The sequence below is a fragment of the Lactuca saligna genome, chromosome 3, assembly GCF_052625555.1.
Source record: "Lactuca saligna cultivar CGN05327 chromosome 3, ASM5262555v1, whole genome shotgun sequence".
Taxonomy (NCBI): domain Eukaryota; kingdom Viridiplantae; phylum Streptophyta; class Magnoliopsida; order Asterales; family Asteraceae; genus Lactuca; species Lactuca saligna.
Window position 1 is genome coordinate 80,983,474 of NC_136419.1, and position 22,187 is coordinate 81,005,660.

The window sequence follows — 22,187 nt, forward strand, 5'->3', positions numbered from 1 at the left end:
ACGTCTTAATGAGATCAGATCTAAGGTTTGGACGTTAGAACATAGAGTATTAAGCACTTAATGGAAAAGGTGTTTAATTTGTTTGTACGTTGGGCATAATCCAGAGTACGCAACGCGTACGTATCAGGGACTGAGTACGCTACGCGTACCAGGGTAGTACGCAAGGCGTACTCGCAACAGATGGACTTGGACTTGTTTTGGGCTTGTAAGCTTTTAGGCCTTAATTAGTCATTGGGCCTGATCATATTTTGAGGTTAGTGGGCCTGATCATATTTTGAGGTTAGTGGGCCAGTTTATCTGTTTTGGGGCCATGGATGCTACGAAGGGGCTTTATTGGGCCATGAGGCCCATTAATGATTTTGGATATGGACTGTGGGCCCATTAACTAAGGAAGACTTTTTGGGCCGTTGTGAAAGGACTTGGGGGTTTGGGTTCTCCACTTAGATGGTGTTTGGTCCTAACATTAAGTAATGTTATTATTGTTCAGCACAGGTGGTTACAGATTGTTAGGAGAGAAGCTTGCGAATTCTTCAAACAGAGGTGAGTCTCCTCACCATACCAATGGGTCGAAGGCACAAAGGCTGACCCATTTTGTGATAGGTGGCATACTTGTTGATTGTAGAGATACGTGGTATAATAGTCAGTTATGTTAGTGTTTGCTATCTATATGTGTTACTTGTAGGGAAGACCACGGGGGGAGCCAATGGCACTTGGATGTAAGACCATGTGGGGGAGCCCATGGCTTTTCAAGTAAAGACCATAGGATGAGCCCATAACACATGGATGTAAGACCATATGGGGGACCCCATGACTTTCCAGCTAAAGACCATGGGTGGTGGGGGGGGGGGGGGGGACATGACACTTAGGTGTAAGACCATATGGGGGAGCCCATGACATCCTGGAGTAAGACCTTGGGAGGAGCCCACTACATCCTTATATGTTTGTATGCATGACTTATGTGGTATATATAACTTTTAGATATGTGTATATGTGGATTATGTGTGTGGTATGCTCTAAGGAACTCACTAAGCATTAACTTACAATTTGTTGATTTGTTTCAGGTACATTTGAGCCTAAGGGCAAGGGTAAGGCTTGATGGCACCACGTGCAATCTCCGACAATTGTTTTGATGGGACACTCTAATATTTTGAATAAAATGTTAATGTTATGAATTTTGAAAACAACGATTAATGTGACATTACACTTTATGGAAATATTTGGTTAATTAAAAATGAAAATTTTATATTGAAAATTTGGGTCGTTACATTATAATATATATTAATAAATATTATTTTTAATTATATATATATATATATATATTAATGAATATTACTTTACGGGGTTATTAACTTCTTTTTGTTATTTTTTTTAATTTCAGTTGAATTAATTCTTTTTTGTCGGACCGAGTTTTGAAATATATTTTGGACAAAATCACCATTCCCGAAGTGAGTGATAGTGGTGGTGTTGTCCTAAATATGTTATCTCTCATATATTTAAAATAAATTAGAAGATGTGAGTTTTTAGCCCTTGTTCCTGAAATTTTGACGGATTAATTTCTTTTAGTTAGTTTCATTTTTAAAATTCTTTTATTATATTAATTCTTTTTTTTTTTGAATTTTTATATATGAATAAATATTATTTTAAAATTTTAATATCAATATATTAATGAATATTATTTTATCGAACTAATGATATTTGTAATTATTTTTTTAATATTTATGTGAATTATTAGACATTAATAAACAGGAAATTAAGTAATCTAACAACATTCTAATGTGTATTTTGAAGAAAATAACAAATTTTTTAAGTAAAAATAACCACTTCGTCCTGAATGAGCATTCCAAACGATAGTATATTTTTGACAACATCACCACCATCATTCGATTCCAAAACTGTGGTTTTGTCCAAAATATGTCTCAAACTCGATTTCAAAAAAAAAAAGAATTAATACAAATGAAAATTAAAAAAAATAACTAAAAAAATTTAATAATCTCATAAACTAATATTCATTAATATATATATATATATATATATATATATATATAATATTAAAAATAATATTTATTAATATATAATAATCTGATAAAAAAGAAATTAAAAAAATTAATTAAAAGAAATCAATACTCCAATAAAATAATATTATTAATATATTAAATATTATATATTAAAAATAATAATTATTAATATATAATAATCCAATAAAAAGAATTAATCTAATAAAAAGAAATTTAAAAAATTAATTAAAAAAAAAACAAATATATATATATATATATATATATATATATATATATATATATATAAAGAGAGAGAGAGAGAGAGAGAGAGAGAGAGAGGGTTCAATTGAGAAAAAAAAAATTGAGAATGGGGGAACCATTCTCAGCCAATCATTTATTTTTGCCACAAAAGTCTCCAACGTACCGGCATAAATGGGAAAGGAATGCACATGTGTTTTCCAACAAAACATCTTTCCTTAAACTATGATGATCATTACCATAATATGTACAAAAACATAGTTTTTTTTTATTTTTTAAGGAATTATTTTTATCGAAAAATAATTTTAAACATATCAAAATGCATAATTTTTTATTCTCTATAAATAGACATCTATATTGATATAGTTTTAAGATATATTTTTTTTTTTCATAGTTTCAGCTTTCGTTATTCATAAGTGAATAAAAACGAATCAGTTTTTTATTACAGTACATCGTTATTCACTTAAAGTATGATCAATTTTTTTTTACAGTTTAGTATCATTCATATCTGAATATAGCATATAATAAACACAGTATATTCATATCTAAATATTAGACGATGCATTCACTTGTGAATATTACATAGTATATTCACTTATGAATGTTAGATGATATATTCACTTATGAATATTAGATGATATTTTCATATGTGAATATTATATAATATTACATGGTATATCACATGAGAATAGTACATAACATATTCACTTGTGAATATTAGATCGTATATTTACTTATGAACAATAGTTGGTATATTCATATGTGAATATTGCACATTATATTCATATATGAATATCACAAGGTGTTTTCTGAAATATATATAATTTTTATATGCTATTCACATATGAATAACATAAAGACTTGCATATTTGTTTTGTGTTTTAATAATCATTGATTCAGGTGAGAAAACATATTCATATGTGAATATAACGTGGTAATTTAGTTTATGCATTTCATCAAACAGTTGAAGTGCATACAAGTTAACTTTTTTAAAAATGTGATAAATATGATACTTTGACTATTTAAATCTTACAAAATAGTAGATTGGTAGAGAAATATATGAAAATTTTCAAACAAAAAATGATTTGTTCTTTTTCTAACCTTAATTTCGTTGTTTTATTTGATGATCGATGTTGAATGAATGATACAAATTGAATTTTTTGTTGATTATTGATGATGTTGTTCTAGTGATGCTGGGTGTATAATTAATCGTAGATGTTGAAGATATGTTCGTATTCAAGTAGAATTGAAGGTTGGATTGGAAGAGAAAAAAACGAATTTTTGTTGTCAACACGTGTTATTGACGAATATCGATGATTGATTAACACATGATGAAGTTGATCAATGATTTAATTGAAGAAATCTGGATGATTGTTGAAGGTTGGAAGAGAAATCTGGATGATAAACGATCGATTAGAATGAATTTCAATTGTTATCTAATTCTCTACACTTACATATTTGTGATTGAAAGCTAATATATCATATTTATTAGTTTGTCACCGTGTCCTTTATGTTTAAAGGCTAATTAAATAAGTGGCTGAGAATGATTCCCTTATTCTCAATATTTTTAATTTTCTCAACTTGCTCATCAAAGTTAAAAAGAATATATATACTGAAATGGTCCTTATGGTTTAATAAAAAGACTCGTTGCAGAAAAGATTTTTGAGAGTAAAATAGTCATTTTAAAAAGTTAACAATCAAATTGTTAATGATCACACTAAATCCGCATAAGATATCCAAAATTGGATCACTGACCAAGTTTTTTTTGGACCAAAACCTTATTATTTTCACAAACAGTACTATGGGTGTGTTTGGGATGACTTTTTGAACATAAAAGTCCTTTTTGTAAAAAGATTTTTTGTAAAAGAAATTTGTGTAAAAGATGATGTTTAAAATGTGTTTGGTTTGTCTTTTATGACTTTTAAGTGATAAAAGCTAAAAGTCACAAAAAGATAAAGAATTTTTATCTTTTTTCCAGCCAACTTTTCCTTCGTGCTAAAAATTGGTTTTAAAAGATATTTTTAAATTACCCAACAACTTTTAATAATTTTTAATTTTTAGAAAAGTTAAAAATAAAAAAGATGATTAAAAAGAAATCACACCCTCTATTTTTGCAATTTTGTCAACTCTTATTCGTAACCTTCTTCCAAATCGAATTAGGGTTTTGTAAACAACCGTAAACCCTCCTTCAATCACGACTGTAAATCCTCCACCGGCGGACAATGGCGGACGCCATTTGTAGAGTCCTCCGCGACGGAGCATTAGAAGGCGAACACGCAACGTCTCTCACCATAAACGATTCTGTTGATTCACCGTTCGGTCCCATCGTCTTCGATTACATTTTCACTCAGCTATCATCATTCATATCGTCGGAAAAGTCTCAATCTCGGTAAAACATATCCTAATCCCTATGAATTTAGCTTTTCAATCATTGATTGAATTGAAGAGAGTTATATACATTCTTTCTAAATTGCACGGTTTCGAATTTCAGAGGCATCGTGCTCGTCTCTTTCGCTAGAAGCCCTTCGTCCACAGCTGAACTGCTTAACACCAGAGGAACTGATATCGCCACATCGCATCAATGGTAACAATATTATCCCATTACGAATTACGATCTGCTAAATCGATTATCATTTCATGTCTATTGTTCATTTGTTCTTCTTCCTATTTGGAAATTTTGGGACAGGTTGAGTGTTTTGGATTGTTATACAGATCCACTCGGTTGGAAAGAACAGCTCAAAGAGCGTGGAGCCATTAAAACTCCATCAACAGAAGCTTCACTTAATCTTAACTTATGCAAAGATGTGAGAAACTTGGATGATCTGTTCTCTCAAATTCTTGTGTTGGGGAAAGGTAGATACGAAATCATGATCTGTATTTCTTGAAATCCGAACTTCATTTCCAAATTCTATATTCAATCATTCATATGATTTGTATGAGTTTGCAGGACTTGTTGGAGAAGGGAAAACTCGATTCTCAGTTGCCATAGACTCTGTAATCCTTCTTTTTCCCTATTCACAAACTCAAACCTTCTTGATTTGCATCCATGAATCTGTATAATTGAGTTTTTCATATTGTGTTCAGGTAAGTGAGATGTTAAGACACACATCCTTATCTTCAGTTTCTAGCCTTATAAACAATCTTCGAAGCCATGGTATGCGTATATCATGATCATATTTTGCATAAAAATCATCTTTTTCTATAAAAAGAAAAAGAAAATCTCATCATTTACATTATTTTCAGCCCAAGTATCAAGTATCTTCTGGCTACTACATTCTGATCTCCATGATATCAAAACCACTTCTGCATTTGAATACATGTCTTCAATGGTGGCCAATGTAAAACCACTTTCTACAACAACCAATGCAGAGCAAAATTACAAAAAAGGACAATTTCATGCATCTTTAAAACGCAGAAATGGACGCGTTAGGGTTATGGTATTCCCCCCCCCCCCCCCCCCCCCCCCCCCTCTCTCTCTCTCTCTCTCTCACCATTTACACACACACATAAGCATATTGAAGATTTGAAACAATCATTTTGATTGATAAAAAGTTTTATTTTTAGGTTGAAGAGTTTTCCAATGAGCAATCACAAATCAAATTCACATCTATGAATGCTGTGGAGAATGCAATCACTCAAAGCCTTGTTCCTAAGGTTAAATTCTGACTCATTTTATCATTTTTTATAAAATATATAATTAAAATTATACGTTTTGGTAGGTGCAATTTAATATGCAGTTATCAGATAAAGAAAAAAGTGATAGAGCAAAAGTTGTACTCCCATTTGAGCATCAAGGTTTGTAATTTGTATGCTTTTGTAGGTTGTGATTTTGTTGATTAATTAATTTATTTGTTTTTTTTTTTGTACAGAAATGGATAAATCAGTTCAAATATATGATGGGAGGAAATCTTTGACTGAGGTCAAACATGAGTCAAATGGTGAAAATTTGAAAAAACAGGAGGAGTTTGAAAGGGGGGAGATTATTTATTTTCGTGATTCTGATGATGAGATGCCTGATTCTGATGAGGACCCTGATGATGATTTGGATATATGATTTTATAATTTTTTTTATAAAAACAAATGATTCACCCGTAGACAATTTAGATGATTTTGCTTTTATTTTTCATAGTGTTGTAAAGATCAAATACCACATCCGCACCTTGTTAATTGTAGCATTTAGCATAATTTTATTCACCTTTAATTCTTCCCTTTTATTTTAATAATACAGTTAGTTAATTGCCATTATCTATTATATAAATTTGGTAGGAATTTGCCCCCATGTTTTGAAAACTAGACCGGATTGGAGGGTTTAACCTGGATCTGGTTCTTAAAGGCAAAAAAATCGGTATTCATGTGAACCTGTAAAAACTAGTTTGGTTGAATTGGTTCAAACCGGGAATTTTAAAAAATATTGTTTTTTTTTTTTTTTTTTTTTTTTTGTATAATTGAAATTAACAATATTGTAATTATGATATCATCCAGTTTTTTCGGTTTTTGAGACCGATCCAACCGATTAAACCATCGAACCAGTAAGACACGACAACTTTGGTCTTCGGTCAAGGTTTAATCTGCTCAACAAATCAAAATATTAATATTTTTTGACACAAGGACGTGTTATCACGAGATTCCAGTGTGACCGGTGGAACCATGAAATTTACCAAAAATTTAAAGAATCTTGACCCCAAAAGACCTATTTATGAGTATTATTCAAAAGAACGAAATCGCTAAGGATATGCGGAAAGAACAAAATCACTAAGGTGACTTGGTATGGGTCCTCCATACAGTGGAGGATCCTACATGGAAGACTTATAACGTCGTTAAGGTTGGGACAATGCTGCCACGTGTTTATGTTATGTTAAGCCTCGTTGCCATCATAACGTATCTTGACGCTTAAATTAAAGGGGTAAGTGTGAGTTTGATTGTGCAAAACTATTATATAGGAAAAAAAAATAATTATTTTCCTATTAATATAACTCAACCTTATTTTTTTACACACAACTCTCATCTTTCTTATCATTTTATAGAAATTTCCAACAAACAAATTTTATGGATCCGTTTGACCTGTCCTCCCATGATGATGATATGCTCATCACCATGATGCACGAGTATTACACTAACAAGCTACTAGAAGAAGATGTATCTTTTCTACTAACAAGAAGCGTGAGGTTAAATAGAAGGTTTCGCTTGAATAAGAATGTGTTTACACGGATAACCAAAGCATTGGAAAGCAGACAACATTTCTTTTATTGTTATACATTTTAAATATATCATTATACAAAAAAAATTACATAATATTACCTATTAAATATATGTTTAGGTATAGTTTTTTCAATTGAGATGATGCTAGAGTTAGACGAGGATTCACAGGGTTGCAAAATAAATACATATATTTTTTTCAATTTAAATGATATGTTTTTTTAATATTATATAATTTATTTTTATAACTATCGGAAAAAAAAAAACATTTGAAAAAAAAGGGAAAACAATATGAGATGGAAATTAAAGTGGTGTTGAGGTGTGGTTGACAATTTTCTACTTAAAATGGTATGGTGTAGAGAATGATGTTAAGACATAGATCCATACCTACGAGCCTAAACCTATGCGGTGTGATGTTAATAAACCACATGTTATGTTGATATGGCCCCCTCTTAACAAGGTGAACCCCCCCCCCCCCCCCCCCCCCCCCCCTTCTTCTATCTTGTGTTATGATTATGTGGAGTGGAAGTGTGTTAACTCTCTCTCTCTCTCTCTCTCTCTCTCTCTATCTCTCTCTTCAAGGTCATCATCTCCTCTAGGTAACTCAAATTCCTCAACATCTCCGACAAACCATTTTTTTGAAAACATTATCTGTCTTACTTTTTAAAATACACATAACTCATTCATATGAATTCAGAATTACTTTGTTTTTTTTTCCAACATATAATTTAGTATTTTTACTTCATTTTATATTATAAGAAGACATATTAAATCATATAGAACCCTAGAAAACAACATATCAATGTTGCTTTTTTTCTATATCAACATTTTTTTTTAAAAAGTGCCACTTTATATCGTTTTTTATATATGAAAGTGTATTTTTTTTTTTTTTTGAATACTTAGTTTTTCAATTTGTGGTTGTTGAAAATGCATTGTTATTCTTGGTTTCATTTTGAAAGTGCATCACTATTCATGGTGCATTGTTGTCATTGGTGCAAATCACAAAAACCGATTCTATTCTAAATGCTAATATAAAATGATTTAAATGTATTAAAGACACAAAAGTTGACAATTTGGTAAAATAGTAGAAACTAGAAAGAATACTTGAAACTTATAATTAAATTTGCATATCCACAAAAAATAAAATACATAATACACAAAATATTTAACTATAAAGGTTACAAAGCAATCATATGCATAAAACCCTCAAATAATCAAAAGGGTTGAAAGAATGAGATCAAAAGTTAGTGCATCAAACACCACATGAATAAAATCCAACTCCATGAATCAATCTGCATATATAAAAACAATTATTTTATTTAATTTAATTTAACAGAATTCAATAATCTTTTATTTAATATTTTCTCATGTAACAAAAGAATACCTCATGTTGATAAGATAACAAGCCCAATATACACAGAAGCACTTAGAAAAATGAAAGAAATCATTCCCCTGAAAAAAAAAATCAAAATTAAAAATAAAATATGAAAGTATGTTGCCTAAATTGGAAAGGGCAAAATCATCATTTACTAAAAACTAACCATATGACTCCCCATGCAACACCATTACATGGGCAAGGGCAAATTTCTGCAAACTTCTCAGCATCACTAGAATTAACTCTCCTCGAAATTAAATCATCATAAATATCTGCCAATAAAAAATTATTTTATTCAATATATATATAATAATAATACTAAACTTACATAATTACATACAATGATCATTCATAATGATATAATTTGTTAAATTGTCAGTTTTGATGAGTAAAGAATGTTTACTTACCATAAACAGAAAACAAACTGTTCATGACACCTGTGAAGAAAAGGGCAAAATTGTCATTTCCTAAAAAGGACAAAATGGGAAGAGTAATATAAGATCATATTTATAAATCATACCAATGAACAAAATGACATAACGAAGGATGCGAACTGTGGTTTTTTCTTGTAGGATCCAAATGACAGCAAGAAAGATAATAAATCCTGTGGAAAAATGTAATTTTTAAAATTATTTAGTTTTTTTTGGTAAATAAATATAAAAAAGTTATAAAGATTTGAAGTTACAGAATACAGACCAATGCAAAGTCCTCGAAGTGTCCACTGTTTCAATAAAACAAAGCAAATGGATGATTTCAAATTCAATATATTCAAATTACAAAATTAAAAAAGTTAAATAATTGTTGAAAAATAAAAATATTGTTACATTTTTGGCAACAAAGAGGACAATAAGAAGAGCAACTCCTAAACATCCAGCTGCAATTCTTGAAGTAAGAAGGCCAGTTGATGCCAAGATTAGAAGCATACCCCAGAAAGATGAACCAAGATCTATAAAAAAAGAAAGATTTATTTGCTAAAGATTAACAAATAAATGGAATTTAATAAAGAAATTAAAGAGGAATTTATAATTGATAATTTATAATGTCATAATGTTGTAATGTTGTAATAATACATCCAGCAGGTAGGATCAACCAATATACACCACCACGTGTCTGTGTTACTCCTCCTTCATTGGCATGAACCTCCATTCCCATTACCTGATAAAAATGGAGAAGATAAAGGATAAAGATGTGTGCTTGAAACTTGAAAGATGATGTGAATGGAAAGAAGATGAAGGGTTTTGTTGTTTTTTTACCTCTCCACATGTGAGTTTACAGGCGATTGCATGACTTGCTTCATGAAGAAAGACAGTGATGAGCTTGAAAGGGGTGAGTAGAAATGTTCTCCATAACTGTTTCATTCAAATTGAGTAAAATAGAGTGAAGAAACATGGAAAAGTTATGTCAAAATGATTTCAGAAGATTGGGGGGAATTGCAATTGGTGAATTAAACATATTCATGTTGAATATATGTATTATCAATGCACCAATGAGAGGTACTGTTTAATCTGTATAGAGTTAAATGCTTCAAACCCTAGTTTGTTGACCTAGAAACTTGATGGGACGATGATACAAGTTTCTTCCACCAATTACTACTGTAATCAATTAAATTTAAGAGCATCACGCTTATCACATTGAACTTGTTAACAATCAGATGTATCTTAAGGTTAACGCAGCAAAATTCCCAATCCTTTCAAGTTTCAACAGCAGATTCCCAAAACTATCCGTAAGATATGATGTTAATTGTTAAAGTATAAAAACAAAATAACTACTAAAAAGCACTGGAAAGTCCAGAGAAGCAAAGTGCGCATAAGAACACAAAAAAGTTTAGGGTTAACTACAATCGGAAGAAGAATAAGAATAAGAAGAAGAAGAATCTGATGAATAAGAGATAAAAAAAAAATAACTAAATTACGAGAAAATTTTGAGTAAGCTAACCGCGAGAATGACGAGAGTGAAGACGCCTACGGTGGCGAGAAATAGTTTCTGGTCTTTATCGCAACAATTCTGCAGCTCCCAATCCGGCTTCATCCCCGATTCTCTCTCTAATTCTCTCTTTCAACTCGAAGATCAGTCGGATTTGTAGAGAAGGAAGAGGGGATTTTGGAAGACTAGTGCGTGTGTGTGTGTGTGTGTGATCGGAGAAATTGGGAATTTGAAAAAATATGAATCGCCGGAGACGTTGAGGAGTTTGGTTTGGTGGCCAACTGGCGGATGACGGAAGTTTCCGAAGACTCCGTCTCCAATTGGATGGACCATCAAATTAACATCGTAAACGGTCACCCAATTAGCGCGTGACGACTCAGCGCCAATTTTAGCTTTTTAATTATTTTTATTTATTTTTTATTTTCAAAATCACGATGACTTTTTATCACGCTCGCTATCAAAGTGGTTAAAATATGTGTTTGAATGTTTGATAAAATAATTTTACATTTGATTTTGATTCTAAAATGTGAATTCGAATATATTTTAAATTAAATTTTTAAATTTGTTTTGAATCGTTAAATGTGAATTCAGTTGAAACGGCTTTTATAATTTTGTTTTGTAAAAATCTGGATATATTTTTTAAGAATATATAACTTACATATCAATCAAACATTAGAAATATAAATAAATTTGTTTAGTTGTGAGTTACAATTTTTTAATTAACTTCTAAGAAGTACATATTGATGTTTTTTGTTAAATAATTTTTTTAATTTGTATATACTAAAAGTAGTAAATATAAATACATAAATATAAAATATTATTAGGTTTTTAGAGTATTTGGTTTTTTTAGGAATATGTAAAATAATTGGTTTATTCTTTCTAATTCCCTTCTTTAACTTTTTTTTTAATTTTTTTTAATTGTTTTTAATTTTCATATTAAGATTTAAATGTATAACTCATTTTGTCCCATTTTTTCCGGTCATTCCATAAATTAGATTTTGGGTTTGGATTTTTTTGGGTTTAGCATCCATGGGTTGTGATTTGTAGGGACTATTTCATGTTGTTCATAAAATCGCTTTTCCTTGGGGTTTGATTTAACACATATACAAAACATATAGTTTACTCTGACTTTGCTTTAGTTTTTTTTTTTTATTCAAATTTAGGACTAATCATTGATCATAAAAATGCACAGGTGGATATTGTTCACAATTTTTTATTTTTTATTAACCTCCATAAAACTTATTTGTGGTTTCTATTTTTATTTTTATTTTTGTTTTTTATATGCTTATAATTTACCCACCTGCTTTTTTATATATATATATATATATATATATATATATATATATATATATATATATATATATATATATATATATATATATATATATATATATATTCATATCATATTCAATTTGTGGTATTTATAACTTTTTTTTTCTTGTTCTAAACTTAAGCATGATGTAATAGAGTTTTAAAATAAGAATCTATCTTTTTTTAAAAGTATGACATTTTATACTCTTATATTTATATCTTTTATAGTTTCTACATATATTCACTTATTTTATCAAAAAAAACATCATTTTTTTTTAATCAAAACATTATTTAATACAATTTATTTATTATTTTTTAATAAAAATGTCAATTTTTATAATATATTTTAACAGATTAATGGTGTGTTGTGTTTTATTTTTTTTTAAATTAAATTCAAATATTTACACATATTTTATAAAAATAGTGTTAATAAATTATCTATAGAATAAATAAAATAGATATTATTTTAGTAAATAGATTTATAAATAATTATTATTTACATATTAAAAAAAACTATTAGTCGAGGTGTGAAGCTCGTCTGAAGACATCACTGTCGTAGATAGAAGGAGAGAAAGAGACATAGCTTTAGTTGATGTATGAAGGTCGTTTGAAGGTCAACGGAAATCCCTAAAAACCGCCATGAAACATTGCCGGAAAACGCATGCAGCTCGTCGGAAATTGGCCCACTCCTTTTCTCTTTTTTTCTTGGCGGTTGCATCCTTTTTTACTAAGGCTAAGAGAAAGTAAATAATTTATACCTATAGTTTTACATTAATAACCTATCTATTTTGAAGATATGATATTTTATACCCTTATATTTATATTTTTTCTGCATATATTGATTTAATTTTAAAAAATAAACATCAATTTTTTTATCAAAAAATTATTTAACTTAATTTATGTATTTTTTTTTTCACAAAAACACTAATTTTCATAACAACTTTTTTAATAGTTCACACAAATAAAATAAATAATCTTTTTTATTTGCTGTAGATAATCATCTATGGACTAATTTATAATAGTTTTTTTTATTTACCAATTTTTATAATAATTTTTAAAGAAAACTATTATAAACTATTTATTAAAATATTATTTAAAGATTTTAAAAAAAACATAAATTATTATAAACGATTAATAGTTATCTAAAAATTATAGAAAACTATTACTTGCATACCTTTTTATATTATTTTTTTGCTATAAAAATTAGTCACTTTAGTTTTCAATAATCATAGAATATTACAATAGTCTTTTTTAATAACATATTTATGAAATAAATAAAATAAATAAATATTTTAGGAAATATATTTATAAATATTAATTATTATATATTAAAAAAACTATTAATTATAAATATATTAGTAAAAAAATTATCATCACAACCCAATTATTGAAAATAATATTAATTAGTAAAAAGTATATCATCATAATCTAATTATGATAAAATAATCATTAAGGGGTAGTAATAAGTATAAAGGGGTATGGATAAATGATGATAATTAAATATTATCATAATAAACATGTTAAACCGTTATTAAAATATTATTAATTTTATTAAATGGACACATATCATCATTCAACATGCATCGAAGATGAGAATGAAGAAAATGTGGGATGATATTTGATTTCTCTAAATATAATATTATTATGTTATAACTCGTGAAAACCATAATTGGTATATTTAAAATTATCATATAAAAAAATTAAATGAAAAAAAAATGAAGCATGTTATGATTTAAAAGCAAGGGTTTGCCAACTTTAAATTAAGGACCAGGTAAAGAAGATAGATACGATAATGTTTTGGATTATGTGTCTAAAACAATGATTAAATTAGTATATACTTGAATTAAAAGCAAATTCCTTTTTAGTTATCCTCGAAACTAGCAATTGACTGGAATGACTTTCAGAAGGAAAAGTTGATTTATTGGTATTATTATATGATTAATAAATAACAATAAATAATTTATAAGTATATTATATGATTAATATATTAGTTAGAAATAATAATATTTAATTAATAATTAATCAAAAATTAATTGGAATTAATTTTAGGATTAATTAGATTAATTAAAAGTGTAATAACTTAAGCTGTAACTGTTTAATAGTTAAACAAGAGAAGAATTATGGAATGTTCCTATGGTAGCCAAAAATTGGTGTGCTCCTAGGGTTTCTAGAATGCTCCATGTAGATAATATGGATAATTCGGAAACTAGATAATTCCATATTTGAAATGATATTATTTTTTTTTTTCAAATTAAGGTTTTTAGGGTTTTCCTATCAGCTATAAATAGGACCCTTAGGAGTCCTCATTTTCGCCCGAGCCTTATCATACACAAGAAGAGCCGAATTTTTGCCCCCCTCTCATCTCTCCTCTAAAGTATTCCATTGTTAGGGTTTGGGTACAACCCATTAGAGACATTATTATTTTGGTGTTAGCTTTCCAAGGGAATTGAAGAAAGGAATTGTTGATCATTTATTAAAATAATCAAAATATATGTAAATCCTAATCCTTGTTATTTTAAATAATAGTAGGAAGCCTTATGGTTCTTGATGTTCAATTGTTTATTGCTTTCAATAGAGAAAACTTAGATCCAAATAAGTTGCATGTGAACTTAGGGGTTAACTTGTTTTCGCCTCTTGCTTTAACTATGACCTATAAAACCTATAAGTGGTATCAGAGTAATAGTTTTCAATTGAGTATGCATAATGTTAAATATATCAAAATTCGGGTTTATAAAAATTAAACCCTAAGGGCTTGAAATTTCAAAAATAGATTGAGTTCTTGAAACCCTAGCCTCCACCCCTTAAACATTGAAATTTGCTAGGGTTAGTTAGGGTTTATATTAATGGGTTTTGAACATATCCACATTCCTATGTGATCATGCAACCCTAATTTCTTTGGATCTAAGTTTTTCACTAATTAAACATGCAAATTGAATACCAAAGCAATAACCCTAGAACAAGCATACAGTTTTCAAAATTCATATGAAAATAGGGTTAGAAGATCACCTCAATTGTTATAATGTAATAACAAGACAATCCTTGAAGATTCTTGACTCTTGAAATCTTAGTGCCCCAACTGTTGCACCTCTAATGGAGTCACAGACACTCAATGCAAATGATGAGAGGAGAGACACGTAGAAATCGGCTAGGGTTTCTTTCTTTCAAGCATAAGCCGAAATTCCAAGTGTTTAGGGGTTTATATATGGCTAGGTTGCTTAGTCTTGAAGCTGGACTTAAATAAGGGAACCCATTCTTACCTTAAGCCCAAAGCAACCCATTGACCTCCATAAGATGCCTTGGACGAAATCTCATAAGCCCAAGCTATAAATTCCATCCACTTGATCAAGGAGTCCCTAGGCCCATTTTCACAACTATCAATGATTTGCAAAACAACTCTTCCATTATTAATCAGTTCATTTAATCCCAAAATTAATATTAAATTAATTTCTGATTAATTACCAATTAATAATATGATTTCCAAATAATATATTAATTCTATAACATATTAATGAAATCATTTGAGTACCAATTCATTATTACAAATAATAAATCATACTTTCTCTCCACCAATCATCCTGTCAAGTTGCATGAGTGAAGGCAACCCAAAAGGAGCATGCTACTATCAAATCAAGTACACACCAACTATAGTTATATGCTTAGACACACAATCCAACAGTCTCTCACTTGGATAAGTCTAATAACTATGATTGCAAGTATGGCTTTAAAATTTGACCAACAATCCTAGCTTTCAAAAGCCATTGTCGAACTCTGATCCAACCAACGACGAGGCCTTTAGATAAGTGATCAAATATCCCGTCATTTTACAAGATATCGTATGGAAACGAGAGATGGATTATAATCATTCTCTCTGTCCAAGGTTTTATTTCCCGATTTCCAATTTATAACGACTGACTAATTGAACAAATAAAATCAGTCCTTTAGTAGCCAACAAGGCCTAAGAACTGGTGGATTTCTGTTGGTGTCCTTGGCGCTTCCCAGTTTGTAATTGCTTTGATTTTGGATGGATCCACATGTATCCCTTCATCGCTAACCACATGTCCCAAGAAGTCCACCTTTCGAATCCAGAATTAGTATTTCGAAAACTATAATATACCTTTATTATTTATTTATTTTTAATATATTTATAATTATTTATTAATTTTGTTGTTCGTTTTTTCATATAGGTTCAAGAAGTTTCATCTAATAAAAAACGTTAATATGCATTTTCTTTCAAAAGTTTTTTATCTATAAAATATTAAATTATAATATACCTTCTTAGCAGTTGTTTGGAAATTTAAATCACAACTAAACAATTTGTTTTTACTTCTTCTATAAAATCGGTTAATATTATAATTATATGTCGTTTTAAAATGTTATTATTTTTGAAAACCGAATTATAAAAACCAATCCAACCAAATTATAAATGGATTAGATTGGATCAGATTTGAATTTAGTTTGGACTATTCAGATCCATGTTTTGAAAACCAAAACTAATTTGGATTTACTTGATTGGATTGGATCGAACCAATCCATCCAAACAAACACCCCTACGTACTAGCCAAAGGTGGTGTACGCAGGGAATAAGTCTGAGTACGTTGGGCATACTCAGCAGCTGTTGAGTTTTGTTGACTCTTGTTAGGCTTTGGGCCTTCTTGGATTTAGGCATATAATGAGCTTTGGGTATCATTTACGGATTTAGGCCATATTGGGTTTTTGGCACCTTTAGTTTGGGCCTCGGTTATTGGGTTAAGTGAGGAAAAGGTAACATGGTCTTTTACACTGGGTGTTGGACAAATGAACTAGATTTCCAGTTATGGTTTATGGCCCAATTAATGATTGGGGTTTTATTTGATTGATTAGTGAGGATATTTTCCGGTTTATCAGCCTGATCATTTGTTTTACTAACAATATATTGATGTGATTTTGCTCACTATATTGTACGACACTAGGATATGTTGTGTGCTTGTAGTCTTTGTGACTCTCGTTGTATGTGTTATATGCATGTGTGTATGTTTGCTATATGTATGTGGGGGTGAAATGGACCCGCTCCAACCTTGTGCTGACACATGAGTTGAAATAGACTCGCAGGTGAAATAGACTCGGGGGTGAAATAGACCCGATACGGCCTTGGGTCGATACATAAGTTGAAATAGACCTGACACAACCTCGAGGTGGTAGATATGTATGGTATGCGATATTTTGTGTAACTCACTAAGCTTCATGCTTATGGTTTTTAGTTTATGTTACAGGTACTTCTGGATCGAAGGGGAAGAGCTCGGGATGATCGCATCGCACACACCACAATTTCCGTTTTATCTGACCTTGATGTATTGAGATGATTGATTGACATACTTTGTCTTTCCTTAATGGTTTTATGAATAAGTTTTGCTTAATGGTTTTATGCTTTTATTATTATGAAAACAAAATTTTTGGTATAAAATTTTGGGATGTTACACTGATTTGCTTCCAATATAATCAGATGGGCCCCAAAAAGGCCGATTGCCTAATATTAATGGGAAGAGTAGTAGTGGCATCTAGAGGTGACAAAAATTGACATGACACTAAACTCGACATGAATCCGACACGAAATAAATGGGTTGGGTAACATATTTTAACCCGTTTAAATAAACGAGTTGACACGACATGACACGAAAATTAAATGGATAAGGTTAGGGTTGAGAATTTTAACTCGAATATGACTCGTTTATTTATATGCATGTTTTTTGAATTATTTAAATAATCTAGAAAGATACAAAACCAAAACCACAAGTAAAAGAAAACATTCGAATTGAATTGTTTTGTAATGCTGAAATGACTTAGTCGTCTAGATCAATACTTCATTTCAGTTTTTCCATTCTCTCCCAAACTACCCAGTCTCTTTCAGCACTCTTACATCCTCATGACCTTGTCATCCGCCTCCCCAACTCCCACTATTTTAATTTTGTCATCTGAACTTGCTATGATTTCATTTATTCTTCTTCCAAACTATTAGTTTTTTACTTTCCGCCCACCCAACTCCTACTCTTTCAACATGCTTAATCTTTTAACCTTACATGACATGTCATATTTAAAGATACAACCCTAACCCAAAACCCACAACGAACTCGACACAAAAATAAACGGGTTGACATGACACGACACGTTAATTAAATGGGTCGGGTTAGGGTCAAGCACTTTCAACCTGTTTAGTGTTTCGACACGACACGACACGAACCAGACACGGCACGACACGATTGCCATCTCTAGTGGCACCCACTCCATCCACCTTGAGGATTACTGATAGCTAATAGGGCAAGACAGAGGCTCCTGAGGTGAGGAGCAAGGCATTACAGTTGACAACCAAGGAGGCTCGAGCAGCACCAAATTTGGTTACATGTATGTATCTCTTCATACTCTTTAATTATTTCCTTATTTTATGTTTATCTTTTATGTGCTCATGTTTAGGGATGTTTTTAGTAAATGGGTTATCGACTCTTGTTTTTTTTTTATTCGGGTACTACCCGATCTTTCGTATCTCTTGCGATTAGCAAGAAGTTTGGTGATACTCCGGGAGCTTTCGATTACCTAATAGAGGTAGAAATTACAGATGACCATACAGTGAGTGCTCTGAGTGTTCATCGGATTTATGTTATTGAGTTATTCCGCGAGACATGTCCTATTGATTTAGTCCATGCGAGGGATTAAGATTAGTGTGGGCATGGACTGGTTGCGCTAGAATGGAGCTATGATCGATTGAGAGCGATAGTTGGAGAGTTCGAACCCTAAGTGGGGGAGATCTGACTATTCACAGTGATAGCACTCAGTGAGTATTATATTTTTTTTCTCAACTGCGAGGGCTAGGAGATACCTTCAACATGGATTCTTTGGCTTTGTGGCTTATGTTATGGATTCATGGGTTGTGGAGAGAGAGATAGTGGGTGATGTCCCTATTGTTCGATATCGCCTAGCGTCACCGGAGATACAGGAGTTTTCTATGCAGCTGTAGGAGCTGTTAGATAAGGGATTCATTAGGCCGAGCATTTTACCATGGGTAGCACCAATCATGTTTGTGAAGAAGAATGATGGTTCACACAATATGTGAATTGACTACTAGGAGTTGAACAAGTTAAGTGAATAATCATTATCCACTTCTGAGGATCAACGGTTTATTTGATTAGCTCCAGGGTGCATTTGGTTTTCCAAGATTGATTTGAGATCAGATTATCATCAGCTGAGGTTTAGGGATGAAGATATGCAGAAGACAATCTTCAAGACTTGTTATGGTTACTATGAGTTTGTGGTGATGCCATTCGGTCTCACCAACACACCAGCAACGTTCATGGATCTCATAACCAGATTGTACAACCCAATATTGGACCAATATGTAATAGTCTTTATTGATGATATTGGCCTATTCTAATGCCAAGGAACAACATGAGGATCGCCCGCAGGGAGTTTTGGAGACCTTGAAGAAGGAAAGACTTTACGCCAAGTTCTCCAAATGTGAGTTCTAGTTATGTAAGGTGTAGTTCGTGGGGAACATTATCACCCAGAAGGGTATATTGGTCAACCCAACCAAGATCGAGGCAATGATGCAGTGGGAGAGTCCGAGGACACCATTTGAGGTTCGAAGTTTGCTTGGGTTAGCATGTTATTACTAGTGGTTCATTCAGGATTTCTCCAAAATTGTTGTCCCTTTGATTCAATTGACGAAAAATAATTTTATTTTTGGTGGGGGACTGGGTAGCATGCATCATTTTCGATCTTAAGGCATAGACTGTGTGAGGCTCCAATTCCGACCCTTCCTGAGGGTATGGGTGACTTTGTGGTTTAGTTTGATGCGTTGATTTTGGGTTTGGGTACGGTGCTTATGCAGAGGGGTCATGTGATTGCTTACGCATTGAGGCATTTAAGCCTCATGAGGTGAATTACCCTACCCGCGATTTAGAGCTGGAGGCTATGGTTTTTTCCCTCTAGATTTGGAGATATTATTTGTATGGTTTTAGGTGTATTTTTTTTATATAGACCACAAGATCTTGAGATATGTGATGGATCAACTGAACCTAAATATGAAACAACATAGATGGTTAGACGTGGTGAAAGATTATAAATGTGAGATTTTTTATCATCTTGAGAAGGCCAATGTTATGGCCGATGCCTTGAGTCGCAAGACAACGAGTACACCCATTAGAGATCTATGCTTAAGGATGGTTACCGTTTCACCACTATTAGATCTGATCAAGAAAGTGCATTTATAGGGGATAAGGAGGGGGAACTGGAAGGAAGAGAGAATCATGGGGCATAATTCTGTTATTTGTCAGAGATAGTTGTGGGTTATTAACACAATGCTGCAGGGTACGGGTTCCAGTTGCTAGCGGTGTTAGGCAGATATTGTTGGAGGAAGCATACAAGTCTAAGTTTTCGATCCAGTCAGAGGCCACGAAGATGTATAGAGATTTATGACTGAGCTGCTGGTATCCCCACATGAAGAGGGAGATAGTATGGTACGTTGAGCGGTGCCTGACTTACTATAAAGTTAAGGCCAATCATCAAAGACCCCATGGCAAGATGCAACCGTTACCCATTCCCATATGGAAATGGGAGGATATCACTATGGATTTTATTATGAAATTACTAAGTACGACACGTGGGGTTGATTCTATTTCGGTCATTATCAATAAATTGACCAAGAGTGCTCATTTCATCCCTATTTTGGAGAGCATTTATGCCGAGAAGTTGGCCGATGTCTACATCAGGGAGGTAGTCGCTCGTCACAAGGTTCTAGTTTCAGTGGTCTCCGATCATGATGTTTGTTTTAAATTCATGTTTTGGAGGAAGTTTCATGAGGAGTTAGATACTTAGTTGTATTTTAGCACATCATGTCACCCCAGACCGACAAACAAAATAAGCGGACCATTCAGACTCTTGAGGATATGTTTCGGGCATGTGTATCGGACTTCGGTGGGAGCTAGGATACGTATCTTCCATTGGTCGAGTTCTCCTACAACAACAATTACCACGCCAAAATTAATCGAACTTGCTTTGAGATGCTTTACGAGAGAACATGTCGGACCCCAATTTGGTGGGGCGAGGTCGGACATTGAATTATGGGGAGCACTGAGGCAATACTTAATACCACTGAGTTGATACAGTAGATGCACGACCGGGTGCATACCGGGCATAATCGCTAGAATGACACTTGTTGGCTACGGTGTGGCTTCTATTAATGATGCACACCTGCATAATGACACGGTATGACAGCCATTTTGGGACAAACCCTAATTTTTTGGGATTGGTGCCCTATTTAAGGGCACTAACTTTTAGGGTTGCCTCATTTGGCAGCCTACATTCTTTGAGAACAAACCTTCACCCAAACCCTATCCATTTGTGTGTGTGTTTTGAGTGTGTGAAGTCACTTTATGAAGGTTGAAGGATGAAAGAGCTCATCTTAGTGGTTGTCTACTTGATTCCAGCTTGGATCTTGCATCTTCACTTCATTTATGATCTCCATGGGATCCTACATGTACTCCTCTTGGAATTTTATGCTCAAGGTTCTTGTTGCTTTGGATTGTATTGTCTCACATCCTAGAACCTGTATTAGAAAGCTACTAAAGATTTGAATATTTGATTTTCACTTCTACATTTTTGTCATGCTTTAGGTCTTGCTCGCTTGTTGCTTTTTTGGAACTGTGAAGCGAAGTCATCTATTCCAAGATTGAAGGGGAAAATGTTGGGATGAAAAGATCTTCATAGGATGGTGACTTAGAAGGCTCCTTCCTTATTCGATATGGAAGGCTTCTCTATGAAGGTCTTACCGAAGGTCGACGACGCTTCTCTATGTAGGTCTTAGAGAAGGTGGAAGGCACTTCTCTGTGAAGGCCTTATGGGTTGATCTTGCCTATATATACTTGTTTAGTATTCATTATAGGTTGAGAGAACTCCCATTGTATAGATGAGTGGTTTAGTAGAGAGAGAGAGAGAGAGAGAGAGTATTGTAGTTAAACAAGCACATGATTCTACAAATTTTGTGTAACTCCATTTTCTATACATCTTGTGCTTAAACGTTAAATCGTATCTTTTCGATTATGCATCTTAATTCCGCAATTGTCATCTACATGGAATCCTATAGATTTTTATGTCGTGTTAAACCT

At 31.9% G+C, this 22,187-nt stretch overlaps 2 protein-coding genes across 2 annotated transcripts; one reads left to right on the forward strand and one right to left on the reverse strand.

Moving 5' to 3' along the window:
* The first annotated feature begins 4,366 nt into the window (after nucleotides 1–4,366).
* On the forward strand, nucleotides 4,367–6,457 carry LOC145036946 (elongator complex protein). The gene is made up of 9 exons (XM_078985477.1): nucleotides 4,367–4,641; nucleotides 4,744–4,836; nucleotides 4,939–5,105; nucleotides 5,200–5,246; nucleotides 5,337–5,406; nucleotides 5,496–5,689; nucleotides 5,817–5,906; nucleotides 5,972–6,047; nucleotides 6,122–6,457. The coding sequence occupies exons 1-9, from the start codon at nucleotides 4,475–4,477 to the stop codon at nucleotides 6,304–6,306; spliced, it is 1,089 nt and encodes a 362-aa protein (XP_078841603.1). The 5' UTR covers nucleotides 4,367–4,474; the 3' UTR covers nucleotides 6,307–6,457.
* A 2,073-nt stretch (nucleotides 6,458–8,530) lies between these two features.
* LOC145036947 (peptidase M50B-like protein) lies at nucleotides 8,531–11,052 on the reverse strand. Its single transcript, XM_078985478.1, has 10 exons — nucleotides 10,759–11,052; nucleotides 10,077–10,172; nucleotides 9,894–9,978; nucleotides 9,648–9,769; nucleotides 9,520–9,544; nucleotides 9,344–9,427; nucleotides 9,231–9,260; nucleotides 8,990–9,095; nucleotides 8,833–8,900; nucleotides 8,531–8,740 (listed from the first exon to the last, which is right to left on the reverse strand). The coding sequence occupies exons 1-9, from the start codon at nucleotides 10,849–10,851 to the stop codon at nucleotides 8,834–8,836; spliced, it is 708 nt and encodes a 235-aa protein (XP_078841604.1). The 5' UTR covers nucleotides 10,852–11,052; the 3' UTR covers nucleotides 8,531–8,740; nucleotide 8,833.
* Between the last annotated feature and the right edge of the window lie 11,135 nt (nucleotides 11,053–22,187).